This window comes from Myxine glutinosa, chromosome 2 (genome assembly GCF_964187855.1).
Source record: "Myxine glutinosa chromosome 2, kmMyxGlut1.1, whole genome shotgun sequence".
Taxonomy (NCBI): Eukaryota; Metazoa; Chordata; class Myxini; order Myxiniformes; family Myxinidae; genus Myxine; species Myxine glutinosa.
In genome coordinates, this window is record NC_136262.1 from 243,152,357 (window position 1) to 243,170,614 (window position 18,258).

An 18,258-nucleotide genomic window follows, 5' to 3' on the forward strand; every position below is an offset into this window, starting at 1 on the left:
TATTTTGTTTTAGTCATCCTTTGGTGGTGGAGGTAAATATAGTATTTTGTTTTATTCATTATTATTCGGTGGTGGAGGTAAATATAGTATTTTGTTTTAGTCATCCTTTGGCGGTGGAGGTAAATATCGCATTTTGTTTTATTAATTATTCGGTGGCGGAGGTAAATATAGTATTTTGAATGCTTACACTCAATTTTAAGCTAGGGGCCATCAGACCTCACCGATTATAAAGGGAAAAGTAGGAGACCAACAACAAAATTCACTCTTGAATGACCCTCCACCTTATATGAACCACATATTAGACACCTGTCCGAACAAATGTTTAACGTGAAATAAACACCATCCAGATATGGGGAACAGTCATCACAAGCTCGGCGTATGTCTTTTTTATTAAGGAATATTAAAACATCTGTGCTACACACATAACAGCTGTACAACACACAAGAAATATGATCGATAAAACTAGAACATTTGGCAATAATATTCATGCCCCTTAAATATTTTTTTTCTCAAGATCAATTTTCTGATTTTGTCTAATCTCAACCCACAGTTCCATTGTAAAAATCTCATTTGACTTCTCATTTATCTACAATATAATAATGCTTCCAACATGTGAATGTTTCAATCGATCAAATCCTTCGGAGGAATAAAATTGGGAATTGAAATCCAATGCGTTTCGCTCGATCAAGACGAGTAGAGTACTGTAGCATACCGGGTTAGTCTTCATTAAGTATTGAAATTCAGCTTTACAAAAATACAAGGCAAAATTATAAATAATATATACGTATCTAAACTTTTATATTTTATTGCAAAACAACTATTGGGCCATGTATGAAAATGTTGAGCGATACAAGTAATGGGACAATGTCAAATGAATCTGTCATCAGAGCTTGATGAAAAGCGAGATATTCCAAAGGATCCACTGTGCCAAATCAAAGAGTATTCCAAAAGATCCACTGTGCCAAATCAAAGAGTATTCCAAAAGATCCATTGTGCCAAATCAAAGTTTATTCCAAAAGATCCACTGTGCCAAATCAAAGAGTATTCCAAAATATCCACTGTGCCAAATCAAAGAGTATTCCAAAAGATCCACTGTGCCAAATCAGAGTATTCCAAAAGATCCACTGTGCCAAATCAAAGAGTATTCCAAAAGATCCGCTGTGCCAAATAAACGAGTATTCCAAAAGATCCACTGTGCCAAATCAAAGAGTATTCCAAAAGATCCACTGTGCCAAATCAAAGAGTATTCCATAAGATCCACTGTGCCAAATCAAAGAGTATTCCAAAAGATCCACTGTGCCAAATCAAAGAGTATTCCAAAAGATCCACTGTGCCAAATCAAAGAGTATTCCAAAAGAACGACTGTGCTAAATCAAAGAGTATTCCAAAATATCCACTGTGCCAAATCAAAGAGTATTCCAAAATATCCACTGTGCCAAATCAAAGAGTATTCCAAAAGATCCACTGTGCCAAATCGGAGTATTCCAAAAGATCCACTGTGCCAAATCAAAGAGTATTCCAAAAGATCCACTGTGCCAAATCAAAGAGTATTCCAAAAGATCCACTGTGCCAAATCAAAGAGTATTCCAAAAGATCCACTGTGCCAAATCAAAGAGTATTCCAAAAGATCCATTGTGCCAAATCAAAGTTTATTCCAAAAGATCCGCTGTGCCAAATCAAAGAGTATTCCAAAAGATCCATTGTGCCAAATCAAAGAGTATTCCAAAAGATCCACTGTGCCAAATCAAAGAGTATTCCAAAAGATCCACTGTGCCAAATCGGAGTATTCCAAAAGATCCGCTGTGCCAAATCGGAGTATTCCAAAAGATCCGCTGTGCCAAATCGGAGTATTCCAAAAGATCCACTGTGCGAAATCGAAGTATTCCAAAAGATCCACTGTGCCAAATCGGAGTATTCCAAAAGATCCACTGTGCCAAATCAAAGAGTATTCCAAAAGATCCACTGTGCCAAATCAAAGAGTATTCCAAAAGATCCACTGTGCCAAATCGGAGTATTCCAAAAGATCCGCTGTGCCAAATCGGAGTATTCCAAAAGATCCACTGTGCCAAATCAAAGAGTATTCCAAAAGATCCACTGTGCCAAATCGGAGTATTCCAAAAGATCCACTGTGCCAAATCAAAGAGTATTCCAAAAGATCCACTGTGCCAAATCGGAGTATTCCAAAAGGCCATTTTATGTATAACCTGTGGCCGAGTGATCAGATCTCCCAAAGTAACTGATGTTTTAAGTTTCCTTTGACCAACCATCCGGAAAGATAGACCCGATTGAGTGAAGTCCTTCGGATTCTCAAAATTTCGTCTAAACCCAAGGAGCAATGGAGGAAGGAGTAAAATGGAAGCGCACTCGGCAAAATTATCGATTAAAAACCTCGCATCGTAACAGCCTGGATTACACAAGTTAAACAGAAATTAGTTTATCAATAATTAGTTTTTACATTTTTTTTTTTTTTGTATACAGAGTCGAGGCTCGTGAAAGAGCTAATTTAAGTACAAGCTGGATTATTTGCCCTATCGTCCATTAACTGAAACAAGCGGCCAAATCCTTTTTGATGGGGCATGCAAGGCCTCCATGTTAACGCATTTTAAAATTGTGAATTTTGAAACAGTAAGGTAAAATAAAAGTTGACATTAAAGATCCTGAAGTGTTATTCAAAATTGTCGGCACGTACTCCGGTCAAATTGAAACTGCTTATGGATCCAGCATCCAGGGTTCGTCTACCTGTCTAATTTAGGCCCTCGACTAGCTCTACCTGCCTCGAGCTGTTGGCTTGATGGATCAATGAGACTCTTGCGGTGAAATGTTGATCGGTTATGATTATTTATTTATTTGAAACAGGTGTAAGATGTAGCAATATTGGATTAGAAGCGAGTTGAATTTACCTTGAAATGAAAAAGGCCAAATGCAAAGACACTTTTGAAACGATTTTTGGTGATTCTTTCAAAAACAACAATGACCGATGAAGACTGCCGAGGACGAATCATGTGACGGTAGCAGTTACGTCAAGGCATTTGTCGATCAAGTTCGTAGGAAATTTGTGCTGACGGCCAATGCGACTTCAAAAGAATCCATTGCGCATTTTTGTACCTCGAGATAAAACATTATAACTACTGTATAATGAACGAGTCTGGACAATGATATTAAGGCAATCTGTAACTGGATTCAATTACTTTTTTTTTTCCTTTTTTTCTTTTTAAATACTGCAAATTCTAGAAAACAAAAAAGTACCTGCAAACTACTTGTTGCATCACACGTAGGAAACACCAAAATGTACTCTTTAAAAAAGAAAAACAAAGTCTTTCCCATCTTCAGCGGTCCGGTCCTTTGTTTCTTTACAGACACCAAAATAGTTAACAGATATTTGTTTGTTTTTTCCCCATGATCTGCAAAACTACGTCTTAAAACAAGCTCGGCAAGGCATTGTGTTAGTTCATTCTTTGCCCTGCAATCTCCTCTCACAGTCGCTCGATTGCTTTTCATCACTAGCTTAGCATTCCTATGGCGAAGCCACGAGTGAACAAAGGGTGGGTCCATCGGAGATGGTGCGGCCGGAAAACTAGAGCGAAACGGAGGCACTGAAACAACACCCATCACACGTGGCATTTATCACAGCCACACTGCACGACCTTCTCGACCTCTTCGAGGAACGAAGAACCGTCCGTGCAGCGGAAAGTGTATCTGCGGCGTTTGGTGCGCGTCGGTGCGCAGCATTGCTGCGCGAGGACCGCCGCCGCCGCGTCGTCTCCGCCACCGCCACCTCCTCCGCCTCTGTCGTGGCAACTTCCGTGGCACTGGACTTGCGAGATCTCCTGGACGCTGTGGCAGGAGGCGTATCCACGATGCGTTTGCAGATGGCTTGTCCTGCGCTCACCCTGGCACGACACCTCTAATGAAAGAGAAGAGCAAGTCGAGCGATTCTTAAAAGAAATGGTTGATTTGCAAAAATATTATGGTTGGCTCTATCATGTACATAGTTACTTTGGCAGAGGCTTCAGGCAAAACTTTTTAATTGAATAGATAAACATTATGAATCAACATTTTCAATCGTGATTGTTTCAGTGGCACAATTAACCTTGGTTGTTGATAAAAAAAAAAAAATTGTACAGCTTCAAATCGCTGAAAAGTGAGCATAAACAATACACTCTTGGTCAAACAATATTTTAACATTTTGTTTCAACTTGCATGGTTTTTCAACTTCAATTTCAACAAAACAAGCCTGGTGTTGGCTTAGCGGTTAGGGTGCCGGCTTGGGATCCTAGGATCCTGGGTTCGAATCCCGGTCGATCGCTGAATTAACGGCATTATCGTGGCGCGGATGTTTTCAGTAATGGGTGTAGAGGTGAAAAGCGAATCACTGGAACCGTAAAACCAGATGATTTGGGCAAATGGAGCTCATTAGCCTTGATAGGCATCTCAGAGAAGGAAACTCGGAATTCAAATCTACCGCTGCCTTCTGGTTAAAGTTTTGAAACCAAAGGCTATGGTTTAACGAAGTAAGGGTAGCAATCCTTAAAGGATGAGAACTTTCCATTTGTTAACTCATGGGTCACCTTTCAGCAAGGTATACTACCCCATTTTTGTTCTGATCAGGGTTACGTGAAGCCATGGGAGAAGATGGTGGATGGCCACGCAGCCAGTAATGGCTGCATGGCCTTCATGCTTGGCAGAGGATTCTCTTATGGAGAACAATGACTAGGATCACTTGTCTGGTATAGACACTGCCCAGAAGAAAGCAATGGCAAACCACTTCAGTACATGCAAAAGAAACCTAGAAAGGCACTCGGTAGAGCGCGTACATCCGCCAGGCTGAACAGTTTATGGTCTCTATCCCACTGATAGGCCGAATCTGGATTTGGACCTGAATCAAAAATCGAATCGGCTTGTTATTGTCGCCTAACCAACTCGTTCACCAAGTTTATTCATAACTCGTCCACAACTTTTTAAAATGTAATATATATCGCTTTTCCCCGATCTCTCAATGGTGAAGAATCACTTCAAAAATTAAATAATTCTCGTATCCGAAACCATATTCAGATCTTCACGAAAATCGAATCGATTCGGTCTCGTCAGACACCCAATCTATCCGCCAGGTTTTGTCTAAATCCGTCCACAACTGTTTGAGACATCCTGCTATATATCGTTTTTGGCCCAATCTCCCAATGGTGAAGAATCACTTGAAAATTATACTAGCCACATCCGGATCTTCACCAAAATCTAATCATTTTGTCCTTGTCACATACCCAACCTCTCGGCCAAATTTCGTCCGAATCCATCCACAACTTCATGAGATATGTTGTTCACAGACAGACAGATAAACAGACAAACAAACAGACAGGGGTGAAAACATAACCTCCATCCATCTTCGATGGTGGATGTAACAATCATAATGAGAAATCTAAGAGATAAATCTTGGGTCCTGGAGGAGGAGTCCTCCAGCACCATAGACAAGCCCTCCAGCACCATAGACAAGCCCTCTAGCACCATAGACAAGCCCTCCAGCACCATAGACAAGCCCTCCAGCACCATAGACAAGCCCTCCAGCACCATAGACAAGCCCTCCAGCACCATAGACAAGCCCTCCAGCACCATAGACAAGCCCTCCAGCACCATAGACAAGCCCTCCAGCACCATATACAAGCCCTCCAGCACCATAGACAAGCCCTCCAGCACCATAGACAAGCCCTCCAGCACCATAGACAAGCCTTCCAGCACCATAGACAAGCCCTCCAGCACCATAGACAAGTCCTCCAGCACCATAGACAAGCCCTCCAGCACCATAGACAAGCCCTCCAGCACCATAGACAAGCCCTCCAGCACCATAGACAAGCCCTCCAGCACCATAGACAAGCCCTCCAGCACCATAGACAAGCCCTCCAGCACCATAGACAAGCCTTCCAGCACCATAGACAAGACCTCCAGCACCATAGACAAGCCCTCCAGCACCATAGCAATGCCAGGGATTGAAAGCACCCAAATAGCTACTGGGGAAGAGCAAGGTGTTATGAAGAGTAGGACCTGCAAGGAAATCCAGTCACTGTGGTCTGCAGAACTCAAAGTCGAACTCTGAGATTCTCAAACATGCACAGAATTGGAACATGGAATGTAAGGTCAATGAACCAGAGAAAGTTAGATGTAATAAAAAGAGAGATAGAGAGGACAAGATCAGCAATTTTGGGCATAAGTGAACTTAAATGGACTGGTTTGGGACAGTTTCAATCTGACGATTATAAAGTGTTCTTTTCTGGCCATGAAACCTGTAAAATAAATGGAGAGGCAGTGATTTGCACGAGTAATACAATCCTGCCAATGATAGTTTACTACCATTGAGGTTGAAAAGACATCCAGTGAACGCCACCATCCTTCAGATATATGCCCCAACTTCTGCAGCCGATGAAGAAAATGTGGCAGACCTTCATGAAAAGGTGCAGGGATAGTAGAACAGGTGCCTCGAGGAGATTATTATGGGAGACTGGAATGCAATCTCTTGTCTTCCCCCATCTAAAACCTTGATCTTTTCTACGCCCGTTAATTCACCCCAGATTCACTTTTTTTTTTTTTGAAATACCGACTTCTTTTTATTCCTGGAAGTTCCAGCAGTGCCCATGTGTTTTATACTTTCCCACCCCCACCCCCTGCCTTCCCACGCCTCCTCCCCCCAAGCCCTCTCCCTCCCACTGATCTCCCGATGTCCCTGTTCTCTGCTGTTGTACTTGTGTGCTTCCCTCTCTCTCCCCATCTTGTCTCCCGCTCCCTTTTTTGTATGTTTTATGTGTCCGTTTTTTTTTTTTTGTGATTGATGTTATCGCTTACACGAGCCTCGATCTTGTATACAAAAAAAAAAAAAAAAGGTTCTGCTGATTCTCCCATCTGCTAGAATTCATTGTTCAATGTTAAAGATCACACGATGCTTTTCGGGGAAGAAAACAACAACCCATTGTGCTGGTACTTCTAACTTCCTGCCACAATCTAAAATGGCACTGCATCTAGGAAAGAGCAATGTCCCCATAAATGATACAATCATCAACAACAGCATTGCATCAGAAGTAATAGAGGAAGAAGATTGAAGTAGATAAACATGTCTGGAGCACCTCACCCCTATCACATCTGTTTCCAGCATAGCCGGCATGGCATTCGCAGAAAGGCTTCCCGACCAGGGAAAGGCGGCAGACACCATGCTTGCAGCGCATGCCACGGCAGGGGTTGAACAACTCTCGTTCTGGCTCATTGCACAGAGCTCCAGTAAATCCATCACGACAATGGCAGCCATATGAATGTGGGTCCAAAGGCACACAGGAGCCATGGATGCACCTGTACAGTTAACAGATGGGAAGGTGGGGCGAGCGGACAGGAGCGGAAAGGGTTGGCGAGGGGAAAGTAACAGAAACGTTTTGCTTCATGCAGAAGCTTCAAACTACATTGCTTAATTTTTTTATAACTCTCATTCCCATTTTGTCCGGCAGGAAGGCACAGAGGTAGTGCACTTGCCTTCAAGGTGTCTACTCTGGGTTCAACTCTCGAGCCCCCCAACCCCAAATAAGGTGTCGGATTGTTGCTTTGCACGCAGGGCATCGCATCCATGAGTGCACCATTCATATCCTCAGATGGATGTTAAGCTGTGTACCTGTGTGATAGCAATTGCTGGTTGATGTCAAATATCCCACAGAGTCTTCCGATGAAGAGTGAGTGAGTTATTGCCGGTGCCCAGGCCAAATTTAAAATTTTTGCCACCCACTGCAACCCTTGCCATAACACTGCTTCAGCAGCAAATGTGTCTGTGTGTGTGTACACAAGTAAATATCGATTGTACAAATATAAAACAAGAACAATGTATACACATACTTGTGCTTATTGCAGGGGCTGCTACTATCTCGAGCAGGTGGAGCGAGGGGGGATACACTCCCTTGTTGATCACACCGCGGACCTTTCCAACCTGGGTGGCAATGACAGACGTATGAAGGACCCACGCCAACTGTTGGAGAAGAACTGGATAGACAAGTTCCATGTAGGCAACTGCCTCCTTTCTTGCGGCATGGTGGACAGCCAGGTAGGACACCTGCCGTAGAAGCTACTTCTTCAGAGGAGCCTTGCAGATCTTGCAACTCCCCGTTTATGTAGAGGTCCCGGATACAGCCATGGAAACCCATCCCGTTACGCTGCTGTATCTGCTTCAGTGAGGCTCTATTCACTTCCAAAGGAATTCCTGCATTGCGGTGGCAGGAAAAGGATATAGATATGAGATTGAAATATGAAATTGCTGTATTTATTTTTTCTTTCAAATAAACTTAATTGTGGTACTCCCATGTTCACTGCGATTTAACTGGTATTTTTTTTTTTAATGTACCACACTCTTTACAGAGTGACGGTGCTGCCAAAGCAGTTTCTTGGCAAAGGTTAGACTGGGTGGTTTGCCATTGCCTTCCCAGAATTGCTTGTCCATGCTCTATTCTTTTAAATGCTGGGTGTTAAACAAAGGAGCAGCACGTACCATTTTTAGTCTTTGGTATGACTGGGCCGGGGCTTGAACCACAAACCTCCCAGACTCAGAGCGGATGCTCCAACAATTGCACAAAATAGTCTGGTTTAACAGGTATAATTTGCCACAATTGCACATCTTTTGCTTATATGTGTATAAATATGTGTATATGTATGCATCCATATATGATGGATGTATCCATAACTGAGTACCCTCGTCCCTCTATACAAGGGGAAAGGTGACCCTCTGGACTGTGGCTCGTACCGAGCGATAAAGTTATTGGAGCATGGAATGAAGGTATTGGAAAGGGTGTTGGAGAGGAGGATAAGGAAGAAAGTGAAGTTTGACGAAATGCAGTTTGGATTTATGCCAGGAAGAGGAACGACAGAAGTGCTTTTCATTGTGAGGCAGTTGCAGGAGAAGTACATGGAGAAGCGGCAGAAGTTGTTTCTTGGGTTTGTTGATCTGGAGAAAGCATTCGATAGGGTTCCACGTGAAGTAGTGACATGGGCATTGAGGAAGTTAGGAGTGGAGGAATGGTTGATCAGAGTAGTGATGGCAATGTACAAAAGAGCGTGCACAGCTGTAAGGACGAAGGACGGGAACAGGGGTGAGTTTGAGGTGAAGGTGGGAGTGCATCAGGGGTCGGTACTAAGGCCACTACTATTTGTAGCTATGCTGGAGGTGCTGGCTCGGAACGTAAAGGAGGGTTTACCGTGGGAGTTGTTGTATGCAGATGATCTGGTGTTGATTGCAGAAAGTATGGATGGAATGAAGGAAAAGATGAACAAGTGGAAGGAATGTATGGAGACAAAAGGTCTGAAGGTGAATATCGGAAAAACGAAGGTGATGGCAAGTGGTAAAGCATGTGGTGAGGTGGAAAGAACTGGGAAGTGGCCGTGTGCTGTGTGCAGGAAGGGTGGTGGAGTGAACTCCATTCAATGTACAATGTGCGCTGAGTGGGTTCATCAAAAATGTAGTGGTTTGAGAGGGTTATTAACCAGTGTGGCAGCTACATTCAAGTGTAAGGTGTGCACAGAGGGAGCTACAGATGGCGGAAATTTTGAGTTGATCTTGAGTTGAGTTGATCAACTTGAGTTGATCAACTTGAGTTGAGTTGATCAAGTGTAAGGTGTGCACAGAGGGAGCTACAGATGGCGGAAATTTTGAGTTGATCTTGACTTGAGATGAGTTGATCTTGAGTTGATCTTGATCTTGATTTTGAGTTGATTTTGAGTTGAAATTTTGAGTTGGATCTTGGAGACGGCGTGAAGCTGGAAGGTGTGAAAACATTTTGTTACCTAGGAGACCTGCTGAATGGAGAAGGTGGATCAGACTCGGCAACGGTTGCTAGAGTGAGACGTGCATGGAAGAAGTTTCGGGAACTGAGTGGCGTGCTGATGAGGAGGGGAGTGTCGTTGAAGCTCAAAGGAAAGGTATATGCTGCATGTGTGAGAAGTGTTATGATTTATGGGAACAAGACATGGGTAATGAACGTAGAGCAGCAACGAAGGCTGGAAAGGGAGGAAATGCGAATGGTTCGGTGGATGTGTGGAGTATCGTTGAGAGAGAGGAAGACAAATGATGAGATGGGAATAGAGCCTGTGATGGAAGGCTGTGAAGAGAAACAGTTTGAGATGGTTTGGTCATGTTTTGAGGAAGGATGAAAGTGACTGGTTGAGAAGAGTGATGGAAATGAATGTAGAAGGAAGTAGAGGACGGGGAAGACTGAGAAAGACTTGGCTAAGGATGGTCGAAGAAGAAATGCGGGCAAGGGGGTTAACAAGGGGAGATGCAGAAAATTGGGCAAAATGGAGAAGATTGTCATGGGACCACAAGGCTAATCCCCGCTGTTGCAGGGAAAATGGCCTTAAAATGTTTTGTTGTATGTATCCATATATGTACAGTCGTGGCCAAAAATATTGGCACCCTTGCAATTTTTTCAAATAATGCACTATTTCTTCCAGGATATTGTTGAAATTAAAAAATATTTTGGTATCCCCATATGTATTTCTTTGGTTTGCAGTGGAACAAAACAAAAAAAATCTGAAAAAATCACGAAATCTTAACTTATTTCACATATAAATCATAAAATTCCCAGACAATATTATTGGCACCTTTTAGAAGTTGTTAGAAATAATTACATTTCATGCATGTGATTCTCCTTTACTTTGTAATTGAACTCACCTGTAGTGAGTTGCAGGTGCTTGCAATATAAAAATCACTCATTAAACCACTTTGAATGGAGAAAAGGAGTCATTTTGCTGTTTAGTGTCACTCTGTGGACCGCAATGAGCATGGAAAAAAGAAATAAAACCAGACAATTGTCTGAGGAGGTCAGAAACAAGATTGTAGACAAGCATGGGCAATTTCAAGGTTACAAGTCCATCTCCAGAGACCTTCATGTTCCTGTGTCCACCATACGCAATGTTATCAGGTAGTTTAAGGCCCATAGCACTGTAGCCAACCTCCCTGGATGTGGCCGCAAGAGAAAACTTGATAGAAGATTGCAGCGAAGGATTGTTTGAATGGTGGAGAAAGCAACTCGATCAACTGCCAGACAGATTCAAGCTTATCTTCAGACACAAGGTACAACAGATCTATTTATCTGGTTTGCACCATCAGTCGCCAACTCAATCAAAGGGGGTTCTATGGAAGACCCCACTGCTGAGAGAGAGACACAAGAAAGCCCGACTGGAGTTTGCCAAAACATACATCAACAAGCCAAAATCGTTCTGGGAGAATGTCCTGTGGACAGTTGAGACCAAATTAGAGATTTTTAGTAAAGCACATCATCTCTATGTTCAGACACAAAGTACTACAGTTTCAACTCACACAATCCGTCACCAACTCAATGTAAGGGGGTTCTGTGGTAGGAGACCCATGACATCATCACATCATCTCCATGTTTACAGAAAACAAAATGAAGCCTTCAAAGAAAAGAACACCAACCCTGCAGTCAAAATGGAGGAGGTTCAGTGATGTTTTGGGGTTGCTGTGCTGCCTCTGGCACTGGGTGCCTTGAATGTGTGCACGGCATCATGAAATCAGGAGATTACCAAGGCATTTTGGAGCGCATTGTTCAACCCAGTGTCAGAAAGCTGTGTCTCTGTCAAAGGTCATGGGTCTTGCAGCAGGGCAATGGACACCAAACACACTTCAAAAAGCACCCAGGAATGGTTCAAAACAAAACGCTGGATTGTTCTGAAGTGGCGAGCAATGAGTCCAGATCTAAATCCCATTGAACACCTGTGGGGATATCTGAAAACAGCAGTTGGGAGAAGGCATCCTTCAAATCTGGGAGGGCTGGAGCAGTTTGCATAAGAAGAGTGGGTCAAACTGCCAGTAGATAGGTGTAGGAAGCTCATTCATGGCTATAGGAAGTGCTTGACTGTAGTTATTTTGTCCAAATTCTGTGCTACCGAATATTAAGTCTTGGGTGTCAATAATTTTGTCAATGCCATTTCTTTTTATTTTCTGATTTAAAAGGGTACATTAAGTTCTGAATCATAAACAAAGGTTCTGTAATATTAACAGTGAAATAAAGAATTGTGGAGACCAAATACTTTTGTCAATTTCAACTTATTTTTTAGATAAAATTGTGTTATTTGAAGGGTGCCAATATTTTTGGCCACGACTATGTATGTATGCATGTATTATGCATGTATGTATGTGTGTGTGTGTGTATATATATATATACACAGTTTTAGGAGGGGAGGGGTGAGGGGGGAGTTTAGGAGGGGAGGGGCGAGTTTCGGAGGGGAGGGGTGAGGGGGAGTTTAGGAGGGGAGGGGTGAGGGGGGAATTTAGGAGGGGAGGGGTGAGGGGGGAATTTAGGAGGGGAGGGGTGAGGGGGGAGTTTGGAAAGTGGACGATTAATGGCAAAGGAACATTTATTCCAAACTAGGTTTATTGTGATTTTCAAGTCAGAGATCCGTTTGAAAACGATAGAGGATGGGTGGAATTTAGGTGAGTTTTGAGAACGTAAAAAGGAAGAACTGTAAGAGATTGAATTTTTTTTTGAAATGGAATGAATTGAAGAGGGAATTGAAAAAGCCTTTTAAATAGGAAGACAAACAGCGTGTTGTAATAAACCACTGAATAAAACACTGCAGGGGAAAGTTTAAACATATTTGAAACAAAACCGTGAAAAACAATCTGGGAAAAGTCCCTGAAGTGAGGGCGTGGATTTGAGAAAGAAGGAGAAAGGGTTGAATGAGGATGGTGGAAACTAGAATTGGAAAGGTGAGTATCACCTGGAGATGGAAGGAAGAGGTGGAAGAAAAGCAGATAAAGGGGGTGGGTTCAAGACAACAGCACATGTGACGGGGCCCGCGAGGAGAGAAGTCAATAATAAAAACTTTTTTGGTATTTAAAACGTTAGACAAAGGGTAAGATGTTCGGGGGAGATAGGGGGAGAAAAGAAAATCTAAGAAACAGCAATACAGCGAAGGAAGTAACTTATATTATACCCCCATTCCACTTATGCCGATCGACCCCGATCTGCACAACGGGAACGATCCTATTTGGAACGGGATCAATCGGCATGATCGTAAACGGAACGTCTTCGATCTTTGTCGATCGGGATAAAAAAATAGATCGGGGCGATTTTTTAAACATGTTTAAAATTTCCATCCCGATCTGAAATAGCGGGACTGATCGTGATTACAGCGTGAATGCAACGTAGTCCATCGGAATGATCGTAGTTAGAACGGCTTGATCGTAGTTAGAACGGCTTGATCGTGATTACAGCGTCGTTGCAGCGGGAGGATTATCTTGTGCCGTTTCGACGACGATCGTTACCTATCCGTCCCGCTCCAATGCCGATCAAAGCCGCTGTATATAAATCGGTCCGGATTGCATCGGCCTCACCCGATCAAGTATTTCGACACGACACTTTTTGTCAACGTTGTTAAGTGGAATTGATAACTGCATGAGCCAAATTGCATTGCCCAATAACCCCATGGTCTAAAATTAAAAGCGGTACAAGTTAAACAAATATTATTAATGATCAATTTTACCGCTTTTAATTTTATGACCTTTTAATTAAGTGAATGCAAACTTTGATCCCCTCTACCCAGCAAAAACTTGTCAAATTTTTAGCTTTTATTTTGAAGACCTTTCATTTTGCAATGCATTTTCATCCCCTCAACCCAGCAATAATAACTTCTCCCTTTCCAACCAACACAAGGCAAACATTGAATATCAAGTTTCATAATGTTTATTGTCACATGATTATCAATAGAAATCATTATCAATGCAATACATAACAACACAACAATGTCCTCCAAAATGTCTTTCAACTCCTTCCCATAGTGTCTCTAATGATGTCTCACCATCCTCTCCTGCCATGGAACTGCACCAGCAGGGCTGTTAAAATAGAGTCTCAGTACCTCCCTCTGACGCTTGGCCTCCACACTGTCCCTGTTACCTCGAACTGCCTGCTCCACCTCTAACATGTTGGCTTGATCTCTCCATTCACCAGGGATGATGTTGTGTCGATAATCCTCCTGGTCCACCTCGGCATGCTGAATACTTGGCAACCGGATGCGGAGCATGTTGTGCAGACAGATAGCAGTTTCGACCAGGTCACGCACCACCTCAGGATACTGTTGTAGTGTCTTGAGCAAGCATTGCCAACGGTTTGCCAAGATGCCAAAGGCGTTCTCCACCACTCGTCGACCCCTTGAGATGGAGTAGTTGTAGACGAGTTGTTCAGGAGAGAGTCCACGTCTGGCATAGGGTTTCATCAAGTAGGTGCGGAGAGCAAAGGCATCATCTCCAAGGATGAAGAATGGCATCTCTTCATCATCGTTCCGCATGGCCAGGGGGTCGGGGAATCCAATGGTTTCATTCTCTATGCACTCTTTGAGCTCCGAAGCATTGAAAATCTGAGCATCTGACATGTGTCCCATTCCACCAACATCCACCCACAAGAACTTATAGTCGGCGTCCACCAGTGCCATCAACACGATCGAGAAGAAGCCCTTGTAGTTGTGGTAGAGGCTGCCTGAGTTGGGTGTGCATCTGAGGGCGACGTGTTTGCCATCAAGAGCTCCGAGCACATGAGGGATGTTCCATTTACTTTCGAAATCATCAGCGACTTCTGTCCATTCTTCTGGGGTGGTAGGGCACTTCACCATTTCTTCTTTGAACTCTGCAACGATGGCTTGACACACCTCCGGAATGAACTTGACGATGGTGTTTCTGCTGACCCTGAAGTCGTAGGAGAGAGTTGGGTAGAGGTCTCCTGTAGCCAGATGCCTCAGGGTGATGGCGAGCTTCATTCCAGGTTGTAGGGCCTTTCTCAGCCTGGTATCTTCTTTCTCAATCCTCGGGGTGATTCTGTGGAGGATTTCATCAAAGAGAGCAGGTGGCATCCTCACAAAGTTCTGGAAAGAGTTGATGTCCTCCAGCCTCAGTTCATTTATCAAGCGGTCGTAGTGCCCAAACTGCAATCTTCTTTCTTCTGTCAACCATGGCCGGACCCAGAACTGAGGGGCTTTTTTTTCTTTCTTTTTTTTTGTATACAAGATCGAGGCTCGTGAAAGAGCTAACATTAATCACACAGAAAGACAAACCGACACATAAAACATATAACATGGGGAGCGGTAGACAAGATGGGGCGAGAGGGGGAGGAACACAAACACAACATCTGAGAGCAGGGACATCGAGAGATCTGTGGGAGGGAGAGGGCTTTGGGGGAGGAGGCATGGAAAGGGGGGGGGGGGGTGGGAGAGGTATAAAACATATGGACACTGCCAGGACTTCCAGGAAAGAAGTTGGAATTTCAAACAAGGTGGATCTGGGGTGAATTCGTGGGGGTAGAAAAGATCAAGGTTTTGGATGGGGAAAGATAAGAGATTGTGGTGAACAGCTGTTTTAAAGACCTGGAGGGAGGAGTGGGATTGAAGGGAGTGTGGGAGTTTGTTCCAGAGGCGGGAGAAAAGAGGAATGAAGGAGTGAAGGTGAGCAGAGAGCCGAGATTTCGGCAGTTTAACCATCAGAGGGTTGCTGGCAGATCTTGTGCGACCTGAAGGAATATTTGGGGGACAAAGCACAGAGAGAGCTGGGGGAGCAAGGCCGGAGAGGAGTCGGTAGAAGACAGAAAGACCACCTACCTGCCTGCGGTGAGTGAGTGAAAGGCCCTCGGAGATAGCTTCATCGCAGGAGATTCCAATGATTCTGAAAGCTTTGGTTTCTCTTCTTCTTCTTCTCATTCTTCTTCTCACTTGAGCAGCTCTTCTTTCATTAATTGCATATTGTTGGAGAAGTAGAGCGAGCTGCAGACGGCCATGTCTCTGATGTCCATGGCTGTCTTCGACGATACTGATGATCGGCAAGCAAATCGGGCCCTATTTATACGGATCGGGACCTGAAATCTGCTTTTTAGTCGGCTTAAAGATGGGAATAGAGCGTAGTTAGATCGGTTTGGTCGGGAATGACGTAGTTGAAACGACAATAGATCGGCAGCATCGGCGTTGGATCAGTTTTAGATCGGCGGCGATCGGGAATGCATCGTGTCAGAGCGGCGGCAATCGCGAATGCAGCGTGGTTACGGCGTACGCGAGCGGGAACACAGCGGCTCTAAACGGCTTCGATCGGGTCTTCAGGGACCCGATCTACCCACGATGAGCGTGGTTACAGCGTAGTGATCGTAATCGGAGCGTACTTAGGACGTAGATACAGCGTAGATGACCAGTTTTTTCCCAAAGTGTCCCGATCGCTCCCGACCTGGAGATCGGGGCTAATCGGGGCCAATCGGCATAAGTGGAATGGGGGCATTAACAAAACACTGATGGGAGGTGTGGGGGGCGGGGGGGGGGGGTGGGGGGGGGGGGAGCCTCAAGGTACCAGGCCCCGCACGCGGTGCGAACAGAAAACGACAAATTACACACAAGTTTGCACGAATTACAAGCCAAGACCTAACTGGAAACACACAGTAACACATACACAATAAAATAACGAGTGGAAATTTGACAAGGACGCGAATGGGAAAATACTTAAACTTTGATGATGGGGAGAGCTCGTAGGACGCTTCTTCGCCAGAGGCAGTGGAAGTCAAGCTGTCAGATCTTTCCTGGGAAAGACACATTTCTAATCTGACCTCCAAATCCGCTGGACATTCTCCGTCGTGCGAAGTCCTTTCTTGGCATTACTGAGCTACTCACCACTTGCAAAGCATTCATCTGCAGCTTGATGGAATACTGCTCTCCCCTCTGGGCTGGTGCTCCTGCCTCACACCTAGCTCGGCTTCACGCTGTAGAAACCAAGGATATTAGAATCATTGGTATCTCCCGCGATGAAGTTGATTCTGATGGCCTTTCTCTCTCTCTCTCTCTCTCACTGCAGGCAGGTTGGTGGTCTTTTATATTCTACCGTCAACTCTCCGGCCTAGCTCCCCCTGCTTTGTCTGTGCTCTGTCCCCCAAATATTCATTCCTTCAGGACACACAAGATCTGCCAGCAACCCTTTTCTGGTGAAACTGCCAAAATCAAGACTCTCTGCTCACCTTCACTCTTTCATTCTTCTTTATTCCCACCTCTGGAACAAACTCCCTCACTCTCTTCAATCCCACTCCTCCCTCCAGGTCTTAAAACAGCTGTTCAACACCATATCACATCTTCACCCATCCAAAACCTTGATCTTTTCTACCCTCGTTAATCCACCTTAAGCCCACCTCCTTCAAATTCCCTGGTTTCTTCCCTGAAAGCCCTTGTACGGTCGATCTTGTTTATCCCATGTACCCTCTCCTCTCTCTCTCTTCCCAACTCTCTTTCTCTTCTCTCGCCCCAACCCTCTCTCTTCCACAGATCTCCTGATGTCCTTGTTCTCTACTGTTATTGTGCTTCCCTCTCTCTCCCCCTCTGGTCTCCCGCTCCCTTTATTATATGTTCTCTGTGTTAGCTCTTATACGAGCCTCGACTGAGTATACACTCATCTGCAGGTGATGTTGACATTTGACTTTTTGATATTAAAAATGTAATGGCGTCTAGCTTTTCATTTGTGAACCAATTCAATGAGCCAATATGGGAATTCTTAAAATTTCAGGTAATTTGCAGGAAAATTGAAGATTTTATGCGACATTGACCTTTGACCTCTTGACCTTTTGACCAAATTATTAATTTGCATTCTCCACATTCTCATAATAAAGTTTTGCTGAAAATTTGATGGCAATAGCTGAAATGTAAAAATAAGTTACCGCCTGGACAGACACATACACAGAAGCGATTGCAAAACCCATCTTCTGCCGCACGGAAAAAGGTGTGATGAGCTACTAAATGGATAGAAGAACAAAAATAACAGGTATATAGGCTCCAATGGTGTGTAATATCTGTCCATATCTATAAAATCCAACTGTGTACAAGTTAAGTGATTGTTTTTACCACCGATGAAGAGAGGTGACTCTACTCCAACATACGAGATCACAGGTTGTTTCGCCAGGGATTTGGGTTCCCCACCATCTACTGACAGATTCACTGCACGATCCAAGGTGACAATCTCCACTCTGTGAAACTCGCCATCATTGATAGTTTGTAAGCTGTGGCGAGAAGGCAAAGACCCTATTTAAAGGATAAGTTATCAAACGACCTCATCGTTGTTGGCTTGTTCACATTCAGAAATTGAAAATCTGAAATTTTCATCCTGCTGAAAAATAGATATGAACTTCACTGCCAGATTTATCCTGGGATTTGCATTATTCAAAACAAGAAAGGTGATATTGAATGCTACTCACAATGCATTAATCGTAATGACTTTCGATGAAC

General features: G+C 43.8%; 1 protein-coding gene across 1 annotated transcript in view; it reads right to left on the reverse strand.

The window, feature by feature from the left end:
• Positions 1-371: 371 nt before the first annotated feature.
• Positions 372-18,258, reverse strand: part of LOC137420701 (slit homolog 2 protein-like) — a 709,809-nt gene continuing 691,922 nt past the window's right edge. The window contains exons 34-37 of the mRNA XM_068105981.2: positions 17,878-18,032; positions 7,858-8,218; positions 7,112-7,326; positions 372-3,904 (exon numbers count right to left, since the gene is read on the reverse strand). Of these exons, the coding sequence (XP_067962082.2) occupies positions 3,609-3,904; positions 7,112-7,326; positions 7,858-8,218; positions 17,878-18,032 (1,027 nt within the window). The 3' untranslated portion in view covers positions 372-3,608. The remainder of the gene's footprint in view (positions 3,905-7,111; positions 7,327-7,857; positions 8,219-17,877; positions 18,033-18,258) is intronic.